Source organism: Cydia fagiglandana, chromosome 1 (genome assembly GCF_963556715.1).
Source record: "Cydia fagiglandana chromosome 1, ilCydFagi1.1, whole genome shotgun sequence".
Classification (NCBI taxonomy): Eukaryota; Metazoa; Arthropoda; class Insecta; order Lepidoptera; family Tortricidae; genus Cydia; species Cydia fagiglandana.
In genome coordinates this window covers 72,709-91,860 of record NC_085932.1, presented here as the reverse complement: position 1 = coordinate 91,860, position 19,152 = coordinate 72,709, and the positions used below count along the sequence as shown (strand labels likewise).

Genomic DNA, 19,152 nt, shown 5'->3' with positions numbered 1-19,152 from the left:
GTTTTTTTACGATAAGCAATTGATATGGGTAAGTACCTATACATAGATTTGTTTTACAATTTCCATTCCGATATTTTACTCCCCATTCCATAAATAACGATACTTTGCCTAAATTGTTAATTGAAAGTATATCTACCTTCAAAAAATACTATAAAATGTATACAATTAATAGTCATGTTTTAAAAAAACACATGCATTTTACTTTCCTCGTATTCGAAATGAAAAGTAGAGTATTTAACTCTGATAAAAGGCATCATTTCATCCCTTGGTCAGGCATGGCTCACTCCGCGATTTCGTCGCTTTGCTACAGGTAGCTAAAAGTACATCCGTTTCACCCCAATTTGGGGGAAAGCCGTAAGCCGCGCGTGGCGCTGTCGCCACCTAGCGCCCATATCTGTGCTGATCGTAACAGACGCGTTTTGTTAGAGAGTGAGTCTTCTGTACCTAGTACTATTATTTATTCTGTGCCTTGGTTAACAATCTACTATTATTTCATATTTTGAATTACCAAACATAGCTGTGTATTTAGGTGAAAATATCGCATTAACTAGCTCTTCAAGATTTGGCGATCATTCATCATATTTGGTGTTTGAATACAATTTGAAGTGCAGTCGTGATTAAAACAGCAAGTACTATTGTAATTTTTGACCTTATTTTTTTGGTGTTTAGTAATTATTTTTGGTAAGTGAGATTCTTTATAATAATGACATTAGAACTAAATAGCTTGATGGCCAAATGATCCGAGAAAACAAGCTGAGTTTCAAGACTTGGCCAAAGTTTGTAGAGGGTCACATTTGTAAACGCCGCAGTAAACGTCCACTCTGTAAATATTTGTACTTACATGCTATTGTGGTGAGAATAGAGTGACGTAACCAAGTCCAGCCGGTCTTAAATTGATATAAGACATCACCATTAATGTCCCATGCGGGAGGCATTTCCTGCCGAGATGGAAATGATGGAAATGCGCCACGCGCGGTCACGAGCGCCCGCTATACCTACTTATCTAAGTACCTACTCATTGTGTGTCTTGTCTACAGCCCTTGCTACATGGTCGCCGACAAGCCTTCTAACCGTCTGACCTTGGTCTGTCCTTGGTCAGTTTTGGTCAAATTTTGTTGGAAACAACTGTCTACACGGTCCGGGACGGACCAAGGCCACGCGGTCTGGGGGCTTGTCGGCGACCGTGTAGCAAGGGCTTACTTTATAAATTCGTCAGAGGGCCTACTGCGAACCTCTTAATTTCGTCGACTTCGACGCCTCTCTGTCGAACTTGTAAATTCGTACGTAAGTGTGACAGGGAGGCAAAGGCAACACGTCGAACGTGGTTCGCGGTATCGGTAGGCCCTCAGGTCTTAAGAGTCGTGCCAATGGTGCCATGCACTCAATATTAGTAGGTAGGCCTTGATATATCATCATCATCACCTCTCATCAGGCCTACTAAGAGTAGGTATTTACTTACCTACTATCACATTAAAGTTTATAAATCGGTCACTTAATTTTTTTGTATTTGAGGGTGCAAACAAATATACCTAAACGCCTATATACACAATCTTTGTCTTTCAATTTGCTAATAAATAAACACAAAATAAGGATGCTGTACGCAAACTAGTATAGTAAATAATACCGGTAGGTATTTCAAGGATGCATTTCTGTTCTGAGCTTAATTTTTAACCGACTTCAATTTCATAGAAGGAGGAGGTTCTGTATTCGGTTGTGGCTGTTTTTTTTTTATGTATGGTCACCGATTACTCCGAGACCCGTGGTCCGATTTGAGCAATTCTTTTTTTGTTCGAAAGAAGGTACTTACAAGGTGGTCCAACATTAATCTGGTGCTGTTCTGATGATGGGATCCATGAAGAATTGAGGGAACTCCTCAATTGTTAAAGGCACATCATGTATGGTAATTTGGGTATTGTCTTAAGCAAATCAAGCATTTTCTCTTGAAAATCACTAATTTGATAGAGTGGACCTGATGATGATGATGATTGTTGATGATAATGATGATGATTTTATAAATGTAGATTACTCCGAAACCCGTGGTCCGATTTGAGTAATTCTTTTTTCGTTTGAACGAAGTTATCTCTAAGGTGTTCCCATAACATTGTTGGTTCTAATCTGATGACGGAATTCATAAGGAAATAAGGGAACTCCTCAATTTTTAAAGGCACGAGTATGGCGACATCGTTTGATTTCTATAGTAACTTAAGCATTTCCCCCCGAAAATTACCGATTTGATGAAGTACAACTGTAACCCTACCACGAGTTTGACACTACTACATATTCGCTAACGTCTTCGTAACTTACATTCTATACATCTCGTTCGCACTAATAGGATGCCAGCATTTGAGATTTGAAACTTGAGTGACCACTGATTTTCTTGCTAAACTGAAATAAATGTCATATACCTACTAAGAAAAAGTGACCATAAGGCCTCTCCTCTAAGCCCCAGGCTGGAATCGAACCAGCGTCCTCTGCTATTGCGGCAGGTGCCTGGTGCGATAGCAGAAGACGCTGCCGACGCTGGTTCGATTCCAGCCTGGGGCACTGGCGGCCTTGGTCACTTTTTCTTAGTACCTATATGACATTTATTTCAGTTTATAATTTATGTAGTACCTAGTGTTTCTACTTGAAATAAAAACAAATTAAAATATTTTCTAAAATTAATTTACTTTGTTTTAATACTTCTAATAGGATTAATCATGTTTATTTCCATACAGAGCTAATCACGACGACGATTCCACACTGTCGTTTTGCCTCTAGAAGCATTTTCGCTTTTTCCGGGAAACCACATATGTATATACGTACGGCCGTAGCTTAGCGGTGAATGAGTGAAGATTTAAATAAATGAAATCAATTACCAGGAGTATATAGTCATTTCTCCATACAAACGTACTCGACTGTTTCCTCCGTGGGTTTTAATGCTAGAGCAATGATTTTTTCAACACATGGGCCAAATTCGACATGTAAAATCAACAGTTGATTTTATTGCATACTGAGTGATGATTCCATCAACGGTGGATAATATCATTTGGTACAACCAAAACTCCACTCTAAACTAAGGGTGGTTCGGTTTGGTTTGCTTCCCAAGTAGCACAGATTAGCTGTATAGCAGCCGCATAATGAAGTACGAATACGCTTGAAGCTGGAATATAAAAGCTGCATATGAGCTGTATAAGCGTCTTTTCAGCTTTTATAACACTTAAATGGGCACAAATTAAGCAGCCTTAAGTTCACATAGCTACTTAAGAGCGTTGTAGCAGCAATTTAACGGAATTATAAGGGGTAACAGGAGTTAATAATAATAATAATAAGCCCGCAGGGCAGCTTGTGGCGAGCTGTTGGGGAGTAACGACCCCACGGACCCGAGTGCTCCCGAGAGTCGGTCAGGGTCTCCGTCTTCGGCGTGTCTTCGTCGGTCGGAGTGGACCCCAAGGGGACCCGCAGGACTCTCAGCTCTGGCTTGCCTTCATTGGCCGTCCAGAGAGGAGTCGCTAGAGCTATATGCTCCAGGGGTGGAAGTGAAAGATGCATAAGACGCGAGTTGGCACAGTGGCTGGTAACAGCCACTGGGTAGAAAGCGGCGCACACCTCTCGACACCCCTGAGCCGCTTACACCAGTGTTGCTCCTGGTCGTCTTTACGACGACAGTTTCAGGGGCCCACCTAGTTAGTGGCAAGTCACCGCCTGCCTCGATAACGTGTAGAAGCATTGTTATGGCAGGTGTCCGGACCTCTCGGCAATAGCCCAATCTTTTGACCAGCCAAACTTCAACACCATAACCGGCACTCCTCTCCACTGCATTTACAATAGCTCCTATGCCAGCTGGGACCGATTTACGGGTATCTATTTGTACCCGTGAATGGGTTCTAGCTGGTGTATTACATAACATCAAACTTGTCTTAAAGGGCCTCTGCGCTGTTGGCTTCGGCCCCACGCACGCCTCCCAAAGGTCCGGGACCCCATGGTCCCGAGATATGGAAAGACAGACAAATAATAATAATAAGATAGAGTTATAAGAGGTGTATATTGACTGGGTAAGAGACCACCAGTTACCCTTTATTCAGCTAATATGTCACATGTGCGCCCTAATACCGGGAAAGATTGACGTTGGGCTGAATAAAAGATAATGAATAACATACTTTTACACCTCTGCCTTAAAAAACAACTATTATTTAGTATAGTGACATTGACGACGAACGCAGAGGTGAACATATTTATACTGAAGCGAAAACGTCAAGCGCAACGACACCATAAGTCATTTTGTTAAAGTATTTAGTTATACATGATCTTTTATATATTAATGCGAGAAAGATGTTTGGGAATGCAAGTTTATTGACATTATATATATACATTATCTAAGAAAATTTCAGTGCGCCACGAAAATAATCAGTATTTATTTAAATTAATCATATAAATAAGCTATGTATAAAAACTAACTCAGTGGTTTGGACAGAATTATGAGATAAAAAGTTAATAATACGTTATAGAAAGTACTAAACTAATGATTTAGGTTAAGAACTCATGCACAAAAAATTATTGTTACCCTTAAAAGTTGAAAAAGTAATACCAATTTTGTAGGTTATCTACGATAAAATGGCGGTCAATGTTAAAAAGCAACGTGAACCATTAAAATTCTTATATGCAGCATACGACTGATAAAGATACTTAAGTGAACCACTATAAAGTCCAAGTCGTTATTTCAATACACTAGTGAACCTCTAAACAGTTGTAAGGCATCTTGTGAACGTTTAAACAGCCGCTATGCAGACAGTCTCAATGGTAGTATAATAGGCTGCTTAACGGTAAACATGTTCAGCGCTAAGCCGTATTATGCGCCACATGTGTTCGATTATACGTCTATTGGTTTCATAATAGTTCACTCGTTCTCCCTTATAATAAGTCAGCGAAATAAAAGCTGCTTTAGCGGTAAACATGTTCAGTGGTAAGCTGTATTATGCGCCCCATATGTTCCATTATACGTCTATTGGCTTCATAATAGTTCATTTGTGCTTCCTTAAAAAGTCAGAATAATAAAAGCTGCTTAGCGGTAAACATGTTCAGCTATAAGCTGTATTATGCGCCACATGTGTTCCATTTATACGTCTATTGGCTTCATATTAGTTCACTCGTGCTTCCTTACAAGTCAGCGTAATAAAAGCTGCTTAGCGGTAAACATGTTCAGCGATAAGCTGTATTATGCGCCCCACGTGTTCCATTATACGTCTATTGGCTTTATAATAGTTCATTCGTGCTTCCTTAAAAAGTCAGAATAATAAAAGCTGCTTAGCGGTAAACATATTCAGCTATAAGCTGTATTATGCGCCACGTGTGTGTTCCATTATACGTCTATTGGCTTCATAATAGTTCACTCGTGCTCCCTTAAAAGTCAGCGTAATAAAAGCTGCTTAGCGGTAAACATGTTCAGCGACAAGCTGTATTATGTGCCACATGTGTTCCATTATACGTCTATTAGCTTCATAATAGTTCACTTGTGCTCCCTTAATAAGTCAACGTAATAAAAGTCCACAATTACCTCCTTATACAGCACATGGCGTAATTTTATCCACTAAACAGACCTTATAACGGTTAAAGCATTTGATAACCCTTAAAGCTGTATAGGGTCGTAGCAAATATACCTTTATATCACTCTGCGTATTAATGGTAGTTTTCAGAGCGGTAATGCAGCTTTTAATCAGCTCTAAGCTATATACATATCACTGAGATCTATTATACAGCTGTAGGACCACGATAGTGCTGTTATAAGTGTCTTAATACGCGCAGAGCGTTAGATAGAACTAAAAGTGATTAGTTATAGAGCTATCTGTGCTACTTGGGTTGTCACCCTAACTGTGGATTGTTAATGTCAAATTTTGACATTGTACGTATTCGAGAACTTATGATTTTTCCCACATCAACGGGAGATCAACACGATACGTCAAACGCCGCTTGTCGAATAGGGGTCCAGATTAATATTGTCAATATCTGTGTCGGACCGTTTTGATTTTTTTGACATTTTTGTTTTTTAAAGCGCTAGAGTCCCTCAAAAATGGCCAAAATGGCCTAATTGACTATGCCGCAATGAGAGGCATAGTATTCAAAACTGATATCAATTAGCCAAAAAAGCAAAACGGTCCGACACAGATAATTTCGTAATCGTTTAGATTTCCAAATTTGGTTACGATTGGTTAAGTTTTGGAGGAGGAAACAGTCGAGTACGAAACCTCGATTTTTGCGATTATTACGCAGGATTTTTCGCCTTGTCCTTATCGCACTAGTTTTAGGAGCCGCTTCCGTTAGCGAGACGGGTATCTTTACCTAAAATATTTAAAACTCAGCTCCTGTTTCATCTTAATGAGTGGCTACCGTCACGGGCCGCGGCGGCACGCGGCTTGCACCCGGCGCGCCGTGGACAATGCTTGTACAACGCGGCGTGGCGTGGGCGCGGGCTTCCGCCGACAGGGGCACATTTATTAACCATTCCTCCTAGCTAGACCTTATCTCTTTGCAATAAGATCCACTCAGGGTCAGCTAAGTAGTCAACGTAATAGTTACATTACTCACTGGTTCAATCCGCAGGTTGATCTCGCTAGCCTAGCGGTCAGTGTGAACGAGCTCGTAGGCCTAGTCGGGTCCGCGCCTCCGCGGTCAGTTAGTCGGTAAGAAGTCTTAGCAGCCTACATTTGAACAACTCGACTCAGTTCAATTCCAAGTTAGTCTAGTCTTTTTGAGTAGGTACTGGAAGATTAACCTTTTGTTTGTGTTGGTGGTCAAGTCAATAATTGTGAGTTCAAACCTCGGTCGCACCGAATGAGAATAAATCTCTGTCGACTAAAAAACGCAAATTATGCTTTCGGCCAGGACGATAGGTACTTAATTAGAGATGGGCCGAATATCCGGTATTCGGCATATTGCATATTTTTCAATGTTCGTATTCTGCCGAATAGTTCGGTCCGAACTGCCGAATATTTACCGAATAAACAAACTCTTTTTTTAAGGGCGAGCTGGCGCGGGTGGACTTCGCGGTCAGGTTTGGGACGGTTCCATTTCTTTTCATAAACATTCCCGGCCGGTCCAGAGGAGAGGGGAAAGGTCAAAAACACGTGCGGAGTGCAGAGTGCAGGAACAGTTTTTTCACCACACCAGCTCGGAAAGAATTACGTTGCACTTCAAAAACGAATAGCAAAGTTGCATTTTATCCACATGTGAGGCAATTATATGCAAAGTTTTGAGTTGTTTTCTTATGTTTGCTGGTAGAATTGACTTTTAAATGATGATTTTGGATGATAAATATTTAATAACATTCATTTGGATTTGATTTTGTTTGATATTTTACATTTAATATTTGCTTCAGGTTGGTGTGGTGAAAAATTTTGTGTTTCACTCGGGGGCAAATTTTGTTTAACCCTCGTGCTTTGAAAGCCTCGCAACGCTCATTCCATTTTTCGAACCACTCGCTACGCTCGTTATTCAATTTTGGAATCTTTCGCTTGCTCGGGTATCAATATTAGCACGAGCGGTTAAACAACAACTTTGCCCCCTTGTAAAACAAATAACTATTAGCGTTTCTGGAAGTTTAGCCCAACCGAACATTCGGCCGAATATTCGTATTCGATAAATCCATATTCGGCCTATCTCTAATCCAATCCTTATGCACAGACAACACGTTAAATCAAAATGACTTGCTAAAGATGTTATTATACCAACATTTTTTCCAAAACCTGATGATTGTTTATTTAAATTTCGTAATTATCTACTATTTTATCAATAGGTACTAGTGATTTTACGTGTGACCTAAAATATTTTACAACAACTTATCTAGAATGATTTTAGTTTTTAGGTGATCATCATCATGCACGCTCCGCGATTGTTAAGCCATTTAGGGTCCTAGCTAGCTAAATTAGTTGTTCTAAATGGCTAAATGGCTTAACATTCCCATGAGGTGACTTATTTTTATTTTTTTATTTTATTTATTTGGAGAACCAACAGCTATGACAATACCATAGAAATTATAGTGGATACAGAAAGCCAATTATAGGAACTCACAGGTAGTAACATAATACTAAACTAACAGGTACTACTTATACTAAGGTTACGCACTATCGCAAGCACATATGTGAACAAAGCCAACACAAATTATATCTAATAAAGACAAATTGAAAGTAACAAAGATACTAATTAACAAGTAACAAAATGAGGACTATTACAGTAAACATATTAATAATACATTTGTAGGTATTTATTTGTAGGTACTTGACTGTATGTAGGTACAGAAGATCGAATTTAATAAAGCTCAAGTTTCAGCTCAGTCACTAAATACCAAAGAAATTGAGTCGTGTTTTAAAAATGTGGTGAAAGGACTGAAGTGTTTACAACGCTAGGTGAGTGATGGTGCTGGTGGTGTTGATGGCGGCGGCGGCGGCGGCGACGTGCGCGCGCGCCTCGCTGCTGCCGCAGCAGCCGGAGCGCCTGCGCGCCACGGTCGGCGGGTTCGCCGTCATGAACTGCCACCTCGACTTCCCCTTCGGCAACGAGATCCCCTACCATCTGCAGTGGGACAAGGATGTAAGGATTCATATTTTACTTTAGGTACCTACACGTTCACGTTCGACACGTTCCGGTCCTGGGGGCCGATTTTTGAATTTCGATCGCTCGATTTCGTCACTCGAAAATCGGTGGAAAACGGCGAAATGAAAATTGTTTAAATACGAGTGATCGAAATTTGGAATCTACTGGTATTGATCACTCGATTTCAATTATATTAGTTGAATTTAAACGCCTAGTAGTGGAGATATTATTTAACGAAATACACGAAATCGAGTGGTCGAATTTCAAAAATCGGCATGCTGCTTATGTTTAGTCATTCATATTAGGAGTGTTTCATTCCTTGTAAACACATTTACCTACATGAATCGTGTTAGGTACTAATTTTCATACATGTCCGGTTTGGGACGTAGGTGGGTCGTTCTACCGTTTCGTGCCGATTTGCCACTTTTTTGGAGATTTTTTTTATTTTGAAGTTACAGTGTCGATTTTGATATTGTGAATGTGTATACGTATTGTGTATATTATTTTAAGAAAGGCACCTATATACTAGTTATAGTTTTGGAAAACAAATAAGGAAAGTAATGAAGGCACAGATGGAAATGAAAAACCAAGGGAAGGTAATGAAACACGAATAGAAGGAAATGAAATTAGATTAAATATAAATTAACTTTATTGGTCAAAATCAAAGTGAAAATATTTTAAACGATGGAACCATAAATAGCTTGGCTTTTAAAAAGTATATCTACCCTGTTAACCTGTTTAATATAATAACCTAGTTTTTAACAATACTTTTTACGATGTTTCAGTATTTCTCTTCGGTCTCATTATTTGTCAGAACTAGAAACATATAATAATGAGATTTGTAATGTAAAAAACTGCTTACATAAATGAAATTAAAAAAGCTTAAATTATCTAGAAATTGTTATAAAAAACAATCGTCAGTTTTGATATTATTCGGGAGAGAACTGCGGCATAATTTTAAACTTTCTAGTAGGTAAAGTGACTTAGCCGTCTTTGTAAAGGGCAGATGCTGTTTTTTTAAATAATGAAGTGGGCCAGATATTACATTTAGGACACTACCATGATAAGCCGTTTCAAAGGGAACGGCGTGCTTAGTAAAGCTGCAGGACAGCAGAGCTTGGAGACGTACAAATAGTTGTGTATTAAAAAGCAAACTAGCGGACCGCAAACACGATGTTGAGCTCTAAAGCCGTTGGAGGTCGAAGAGCGTACTCAACGAAACACCAAAACCCTGTGTAGATAGAGGCCAAGGGCCGAGTACGCCCGAATAATCAAAATACTTATTATAAATAACAAACTCCATACGGTTGTAGACTCAACAAGTCGCACTTTCGAGGAAAAATGCAAAGGTCAAGCCGCAGGAGGGTCCGAGATCACATTGGTTAAATTTCAAGCTCTCTTAGTTCTCAAATTAGGTCTTCTATGGAAGCGCAACGTGATCAGACGGACTGGGCCTTCAGCGTTTATGCGGATTACGGCCTTTGGCCTCACTTAGCAAAGTTCTGCACTCTTACAGATTGATATTTGGCTTTGTACGGAAATGTGCCCCTATCTGAAGCTCCCCCGGGCCGTCAGCCTGGCTTTATAATACATTCGGCTATTGGTTCTTGTTTGAGGTCAGCTCTACTGAAGCTCAGTCTTTGACTTCGCACGATTGTGCCCGCTGCCAATAGTTAAAAGAAATTTTGAACACCTCATGCGGAGCTCGCCTTTCGGTATCGCTTGCATTTCGGCATTGAAACAATTTAAGGTCTACTTTCCTGCGAAACCTCGGCTTTCAGCCTTGCAGGAAGGCGCGCCATAATCGGACGCTCCGAGCTGCCTGCTCTTTCTTTGTGGGACTCGCAGAAAGGGGTGGGAATGAGACGCTCCTCTCCAGTTCTAGATGGTGTTGAACCATTGTTTCATGAACTTTCTGGATTTTTCTAAAGCTTGGCCTTTAAACGGTTACAAAGTTACAAGAAATTTCCCTGATTACGGCCAACCCGTATTTTTAACTTAGCACAAGATTTGCTCCCGGTAGCAGATCTTTGTGAGACCCTCCTCATAAATATCTGCCCTCGGAGGGCTCGCTCTTGAGCTTTATTCAAGGACTATAAAAAGTTTTCAGTATGTTAATTAGCAGATAAGTAAGGCGTTAGATAAGTTTCAATAGTTTCACCTGTCCAAAATGTTCCGCATTTATAAAATGTTTGAAATATGATGTATCTATCCGATATATTTACAATATTTGCCATGAAAAAAGAAACTACTTACGCTTACGCGCCTATCTGCTTATTTATATGCAATATCCACAACCAACAGGATTCCCATGACATAGTGTCGGGTATAGGTAAGAAAGAACCTATACCCTGAAACTCTGTCAAACGGTCTAACGAAGTCGAAAGAATGGGACATACATACGTTTCAAAACATGAGAGTTATGATTTGAGAGCGTATGTGTGCATATAACTCTTGGGCTGTGGGCTAAAAACATAAAAAGGTATCACATCTGTCATACAAAATTATTGTTCATTTCCTTCCAAACTGGTTCATTTCCTTCACCCGAAATATTGGAAGAAATGGAGAGGAATGAATTGGAGTGGAATGAACTTTCGACCATTTTTTTTAAATTTCTTTATCGTCTTTAAGGCTAGAATGTCATCAAGTAAAAGTAATGAAGATATGCCAAACTGCTAACAGATTATTAACAAGATGATTTTTTTTTGCAATATATAGCACCAAATTACTTAATGGATAGAAATGAGCAGTAACAGTGACAAAGTGCCTTTCCGATGAGGAGAACCAAAATTACTCGTAAATCAAGAGCGCGAAACCTTCTTCGTTGACGTATTGCGGTAGACTAAGGTAGTAAAAACACGTAGCAATCACAGGTATTCGTGAATAAAGGCGCGTTTAGATTTGGCATGAGTGGCAATTTTTTAGAGTGAAAATGAAGTCTTTCGCGTGACAAAATTAAAAAGTGCGTTCTCTCTATGATAATTTAACTTTAAAAATACGTACCATGTACCATTATAATACTGATTATTTGCTTATTTATAAACAATAATGGAAAGTAGGGTTTATCTGCAAATAATAGTGTTTTTAAATTTTTGAAACCAATGGTACGCCAGTTTATGTCGAGGGAAATGAATTTTTCGCATGTTTTTAATTTTTATTTAATCGATCATTAGGTTTAGCTAAATTTCAAAACAGGCGCATTTTCCGTACCACATAAACATACCTTTTAAAAATAACCACATGTAAAAAATTATTATTTTAAGGCTTGATGTGGGCTCGGACACCAAATCGGCACGAAACGGTAGAACGACCCTACCTACGAGATAAACTGCTATTTTATTTAAGCACTGTAATTGCTGATATTGCGATATTTAGGTAGTTCAGTTTGCGATGTTCAGGTGCTGCTACGCAAAAATGGTCTTAGATGACCTTCCCTCAATTTCAAATTAATTCAATTGGTGTTTTCAGATTTTGGAGAAAAAAAACATACAGGATGCAAAGAAAAAGGTAATTTTTGATACCAATCGATCCCCGAAGCGAAGTCTCATTTCACATTTATGTTTTTGATGGGATTGTTAGGTATGGCTGAGCTATTTAACTGATCACCAGATTTAGTTAATACCAAAAAATCTATTTTACCACCCTAAAATAATAAACGATCACCAAAATGATAACCTCATTTTAATGTGATATTATTACACATTTTATTACATTTTACTATTCTTTTAAAGGAAATGACACCAAACTAATCATTATTAACCCAAAAATAGTAAATGATTACCAAATATCAAACCCCATTTTATGTGAAATGATAACCAAATTTTTACATCTTCCTATCCTATTAAAGAAAATGACACCAAAATAATCATATAGTAAACCCAAAAATAGTAAATGTTTATCATAAAATTTAGACATTGACGATGCAAAAGCGATCCAACAGATCCTACTTGAATAAATTGATTTTTATCTTTATCTTTACGTAAGGATTTGCTCCTGAAAGTTTAATACTTACTACTTAATGTGGATTATTATAATAATTTTAGTAAGTAGGTCGCCAAGGTAAACTGTTGAATGAACTGTCGCCCGCGGTATTTCCGCACCGATTATCTGCAAACCTTCAAGAAAAAAGTGTGTGCTTCCATTTTAAATGCCGGTAAGGCACTTGCAACCTCGCTGGCATTGCAGGTGTCCATTGACAATGGTAATTGCTTTCCATCGGGCTAGATATTCGTCCGTTATTCGTTTGTCTCCTATACTCCTATATTATAAAATATAGAATCGACGCGTATAAGTATATTTAGCAATCTCTTCCAAAAATGGGATATTTAGGTAATGCTTTCAAGTTTTTAGATAAGTAATGCTTCCAAGTTGTAGTCGTAATCTAGATGTTATACTTATCTAGATGCAGTGTAAAAACCTATTAAAGCTTCCGTGACTGTGATGATTGTAATTTTGCCTAAGATATTTAAGTACGTACATAGTACCATAATTTCGTCTGTAGTGTGAAGGTTAGTAAACAACACCTAATGAGAGTATTACCGCATGAAGTCCTGATTAAGAACAGGAAAGGCAAATTTGAGTCTCCGCTATGACCCTAATATTTGAGGCAACTGGTGTTTGAGGACACGTTCCGGTCCTGCTTATGTTTATAGTCATTCATATTAGGAGTGTTTCATTCCTTGTAAACACATTTACCTACCTATAGGTACTAATTTTCATACATGTCCGGTTTGGGACGTACCTACGAGATAAACTGCTATTTTATTTACTGTAATTACTGATATTGCGATATTTAGGTAGTTCAGTTTGCGATGTTCAGGTGCTGCTACGCAAAAATGGTCTTAGATGACCTTCCCTCAATTTCAAATTAATTCAATAAATCTCAGATTGGTGTTTTCAGATTTTCAAAAAAAAACCGGCCAAGTGCGAGTCGGACTCGCGTTCCAAGGGTTCCGTATATTACACAATTTTTAACAATGTATTTTTTATCTGAAACGTGAGTGAAATCTCTTTAAAATATCCGTAGGGGTCGGATCAAAAACTGTAATTAAGTCCGACTCACGCTTGACTGTACATTTCTAATAGGTTTTCCTGTCATCTATAGGTATAGACCTATTTAATGTATTTTTTTCAAAATTTTAGACCTAGTAGTTTCGGAGCTAAAGGGGGGGGGGGAATGGTAATTTTTTGCCTATTTTATTGAATAACTTCTAAACTTTTTATTCGAAAATTATAAAAAAAATATATAATATATATAACCCACTTTTCTAGTAGCATTTATTTTCTGTGTGGGTCGCAGTTCAAACCTAACCTAACCCACTTTTCTACTAGCATTTCTTTTCTGTAGGGGTCGCAGTTCAAATCTCACCTAACCCACTTTTCTAGTAGCATTTCTTTTCTGTAAGGGTCGCAGTTCAATTCAAACCTAACCTAACCCACTTTTCTAGTAGCATTTCTTTTCTGTAAGGGTCGCAGTTTAAACCTAACCTAACCCATTTTTCTAGTAGCATTTGGTTTCTGTAAGGGTCGCAGTTCAAACCTAACCTAACCCACTTTTCTGATAACAGTTTGGTTCTGTAAGGGTCGTAGTTCAAACCTAACCTAACCCACTTTTCTAGTAGCATTTGGTTTCTGTAAGGGTCGCAGTTGAAACCTAACCTAACTCACTTTTCTGATAGCAGTTTGGTTCTGTAAGCGTCGCATTTCAAACCTAACCTAACCCACTCTTCTAGTAGCATTTCGTTTCTGGAGGAATGATTATTTTGGAGTCATTTGCTTTAATAGGATAGCAAACCTAACCCACTTTTCTAGTAGTATTTCGTTTTTGTATGGGTCGCAGTTCAAACCTAACCTAACCTAACCAACTTTTCTAGTAGCTACTCGTTTCTGTATGGGTCGCAGTTGAAACCTAACCTAACCCACTTTTCTAGTAGCATTTCGGTTCTGTGAGGATCACAGTTCTAACCTAACCTAACCCACTTTTATAGTAGCATTTCGTTTCTGTAAAGGTCGTAGTTAAAACCTAACCTAACCTACTTTTTAACCGACTTCCAAATCTCAAAGAAGGAGGTTATCAATTCGGTTTGTTTTTTATTTTTTTTTATGTTTGTTACTCCATATCTCCGTCATTACTAGATCGATTTTGAAAATTCTTTTTTTGATTGAATGTATATGCATACAGATTAGTCCCGTTTTTGTCAAAACCCAGTTCTGATGATGGGATCCATGAGGAATCGAGGGAACTCCTCAAATCTTAAAGGCATACATATAGTGATTTTTGGGTTTTTATCAACAAATCAAGCATATACACCTAAAAAAGTGACATTTGATGAAGTGGAACTGCTGATGATGATCAGATCGGAACTCTTTAACGACGCATAGTTCACGGTTGGCGATTGGTCCTCTTCATTATGTTTGTTAAGCAAGTTAAGTTTTTAAGCCACATTTTTGTCAAGCTCGAGTTCTGATGATGGGATCCATGAGGAATCAAGGGAACTCCTCAAATCTTAAAGGCATGCGTATAGAGATTTTTGTATTTACATCAGAAAATCAAGCATTTCCATTAAAAACTGTTGCATTTGATGAAGTGGAACTGCTGATGATGATCAGAACAGAACTCTTAAACGACGCATAGTTCACGTTTGGCGATTTTTCCTTTTCGTTATGTTCGTTAAGCAAGTTAAGTTTTTAAGCCACATTTTTGTCAAGCTCGAGTTCTGATGATGGGATCCATAAGGAATCGAGGGAACTCCTCAAATATTAAAGGCATACGTATAGATTTTTTTGTATTTTCATCATAAAATCAAGCACTTACATTAAAAACTGTCGCATTTGATGAAGTGGAACTGCTGATGATGACCAGAACAGAACTCTTCAATGACGCATGGTACACGTTTTTGTGATTACGAATTTCGATTTTGACTTGGACTGGGACCCGGACTCGGACTCATACCCGGATCCGGTTCGGACCCGGCCCTGGACTCGGATCCAGATTCGGACCCGGACTCGGAACCGGACTCGGACCCGGACTCGGATCCGGACTCGGACCCGGTCTCGGACCCGGACACGGACCCGGACTCGGACCCAGACCCGGACCTTGACCCAGAAAACCACTATGATACCTTAACTAAATAAACAACTATGATTACCTACCATAAAATTAATGTAGGTATAAAGTACGATGATGCCAATCTTACTAGCCCCTCCCGCTTAAACCCCCGTACACCGCACGGCATGCGCCATTAAGTGGGTTAGGTTAGGTTTGAACTGCGATCCTCACAGAACCGAACAAGGATTAGGTTAGGTTAGAACTGCGAGCCTTACAGAAACGAAATGCTACTTGAAAAGTGGGTTTGATTAGGTTCGAACTGCGATCCGCACAGAACCGAACTGCTATCTGAGGAGTGGGTTAGGTTAGGCTAGAACTACGACCTTCATGGCTCCTCTTCACGATGGGCCAACGCCGGCCACTCCAAGGGACGCATTTATGCGTTAGAGGGAGCAAGTGATATTGCTATCTCATTCTACCGCATGGCTGCGTCCCTTGGAGTGGCCGGCGTTGGCCCATCCTGTAGAGGAGCCATTATACAGAAGCAAAATGCTAGTAGATAATTTTTAAGAAAAAAAAACCGACTTCTATGGGGCCGGTGAAAGATTATTGTAGATGGTATACTATGTAGAAAAGGAGGTAAAACCACTCACTTTTCTACTAGCATTTCGCTTCTGTAAGGGTCGTAGTTCTAGCCTAACCTAACCCACTTCTCTGATAGCAGTTCGGTTCTGTGAGGATCGCAGTTCAAACCTAACCTAACCCACTTAACGGCGCATACGGTGCGGTGTACGGGGGTTTAAGCGGGAGGGGCTAGTAAGATTGGCATCATCATACTTATATACTTACACATTTTATGGTAGGTAATCATAGTGGTTTATTTAGTTAAGGTATCATAGTGGTTTTCCGGGTCAAGGTCCGGGTCCGAGTCCGGGTCTGAGTCCGGGTCCGAGTCCGGGTCCGAGTCCGGGTCCGAATCCGGGTCCGAGCCCGGGTCCGAGTCCAGGTCCGGGGCCGGGTCCGAACCGGATCCGGGTATGAGTCCGGTTCTGGGTCCGAGTCCGGGTCCCAGTCCAAGTCAAAATCGAAATTCGTAATCATCAAATGTGTACTATGCGTTGTTGAAGAGTTCTATTCTGGTCATCATCAGCAGTTCCATTTCATCAAATGCGACAGTCTTTAATGTAAATGCTTGATTTTATGATGGATATACAAAAAAATCTATGCGTATGCCTTTAATATTTGAGGAGTTCCCTCGATTCCTTATGGATCCCATCATCAGAACTCGAGCTTGACAAAAATGTGGCTTAAAAACTTAACTTGCTTAACAAACATAACGAAGAGGAAAAATCGCCAAACGTGAACTATGCGTCGTTGAAGAGTTCTGTTCTGATCATCATCAGCAGTTCCACTTCATCAAATGCGACAGTTTTTAATGAAAATGCTTAATTTTCTGATGTAAATACAAAAATCTCTATGCGTATGCCTTTAATATTTGAGGAGTTCCCTCGATTCCTTATGGATTCCATCATCAGAACTCGAGCTTGACAAAAATGTGCATTAAAAACTTAACTTGCTTAACAAACATAACGAAGAGGAAAAATCGCGAAACATGAACTATGCGTCGTTGAAGAGTTCTGTTCTGATCATCATCAGCAGTTCCACTTCATCAAATGCGACAGTTTTTAATAAAAATGCTTGATTTTTTGATGTAATTACAAAAATCTCTATACGCATGCCTTTAAGATTTGAGGAGTTCTCTCGATTCCTCATGGATCCCATCATCAGAACTCGAGCTTGACAAAAATGTAGCTTAAAAACTGAACTTGCTTAACAAACATAACGAAGAGGACAAATCGCCAACAGTGAACTATGCGTCGTTGAGGAGTTCCGTTCTGATCATAATCAGCAGTTCCACTTCATCAAATGTCACTTTTTTGGATGTATATGCTTGATTTGATGATAAAAACCCAAAAATCACTATATGTATGCCTTTAAGATTTGAGGAGTTCCCTCGATTCCTCATGGAACCCATCATCAGAACTGGGTTTTGACAGAAACGGGACCAATCTGTATGCATATACATTCAATCAAAAAAAGAATTTTCAAAATCGGTCCAGTAATGACGGAGATATGGAGTAACAAACATAAAAAAATAAAAAAAATTAAAATAAAAAAAAACATACAACCGAATTGATAACCTCCTCCTTTGGGATTTGGAAGTCGGTTAAAAAGTGGGTGGTTTTACCTCCTTTTCTACAAAGTGTACCATCTACAATAATCTTTCATCGGCCCCATGGAAGTCGGTTTTTTTTTCTTAAAAATTATCTAGTACCATTTCGTTTCTGTAAGAGTCGCAGTGCTAACCTAACAACCCACTTAACTGATAGCAGTTTAACTTACTTTTCTAGTAGCATAATTAAATGCTACTAGAAAAGTAGGTTAGGTTAGGTAGGTATGCGGTGCGGGGTACGGGGGGTTGAGCAGGAGAGACTAGTAATTTTGGCATCAGTTTACTTTATTTGGTAATATGTATACATTTTTTGGTAATCATAGTGGTTTAGTTTGGTGAAAATATCGCATTAATTTGGTTTTCAAGATTTGGTGATCATGAATGATTTTTTGTGATCATTTAATATATTTGGTATTTGAATACAATTTCAAGTGCAGTCGTTATTAAAACGGTGGTACTTTTGTATTTTTAGGCCTTATTTTTTTGGTGTTCAGTAATTTTTTTTTTGGTAAGCATGATTTTTTTATTTAGGGTACCCTCGGAGTAATTAACAATGGAGCCGCCATTAACAGGCGTTCCCCTCTGTCGAAAATAGGCGGCCAATGGTCAACCTCATGTCAACCATATGTATGGACTGACGTTTATCTGACATGACGTACCTATACATTTGATGTGCCCCTCCCCCGCAAAAAACGGCAGACTATTTTGTACCGAAAATTTTAGACATGGCGTCTCCATTGGTTATATCCTCCTAGAGGGTACCTACCAAAGTATTTTTTGGTGGTCATTATATTTGTAGCCATTGCTATTCACGCGTCACAGATCACATGTGCTGTACAGTCTGGACACTGTTATTCGAGACATCCTTAAGCCGGGTACTCACTAGCGAGCTGTAACTGTAACCGTTGCATGTACTGTAACCAAAAAACATAGTGTGTACGTGGTTCGCAAACCTGCTGCGAGCGGTACGCGAGCGGCTCGCAGCGAGCCGACATCTACAACGTACTCATTTCTGAACCCGTAACGTTGCACGTAACTGTAACAGTTACTATTGCCAAAAACATAGTGTGTACGTGCTCGCGAGCCTGCAACGAACGCTACACGAGCGGCTCGCAGCGATCCGACGGTTGTCGGTTTTTGCCGCGAACCAAAGGACGCTTGCACTGCGCTCGTGGACGTCAAGAGTTGTTGCTAGCCGCTGCGAACCAGCTATACATATATCGAGTATTTATTCGTCATGAGTGAATGGTCAGAGGATAAATGTATTTTTCACATCACCTATTCGGAAAAAGGCTTTTGCTTCCCT

General features: G+C 39.4%; 1 protein-coding gene across 1 annotated transcript in view; it reads left to right on the top strand.

Moving 5' to 3' along the window:
- Positions 1-8,367: 8,367 nt before the first annotated feature.
- LOC134670097 (protein borderless) overlaps positions 8,368-19,152 on the top strand; it is a 31,109-nt gene continuing 20,324 nt past the window's right edge. Inside the window, exon 1 of the mRNA XM_063527789.1 lies at positions 8,368-8,562. Coding sequence (XP_063383859.1) covers positions 8,386-8,562 — 177 coding nt within the window. The 5' untranslated portion in view covers positions 8,368-8,385. The remainder of the gene's footprint in view (positions 8,563-19,152) is intronic.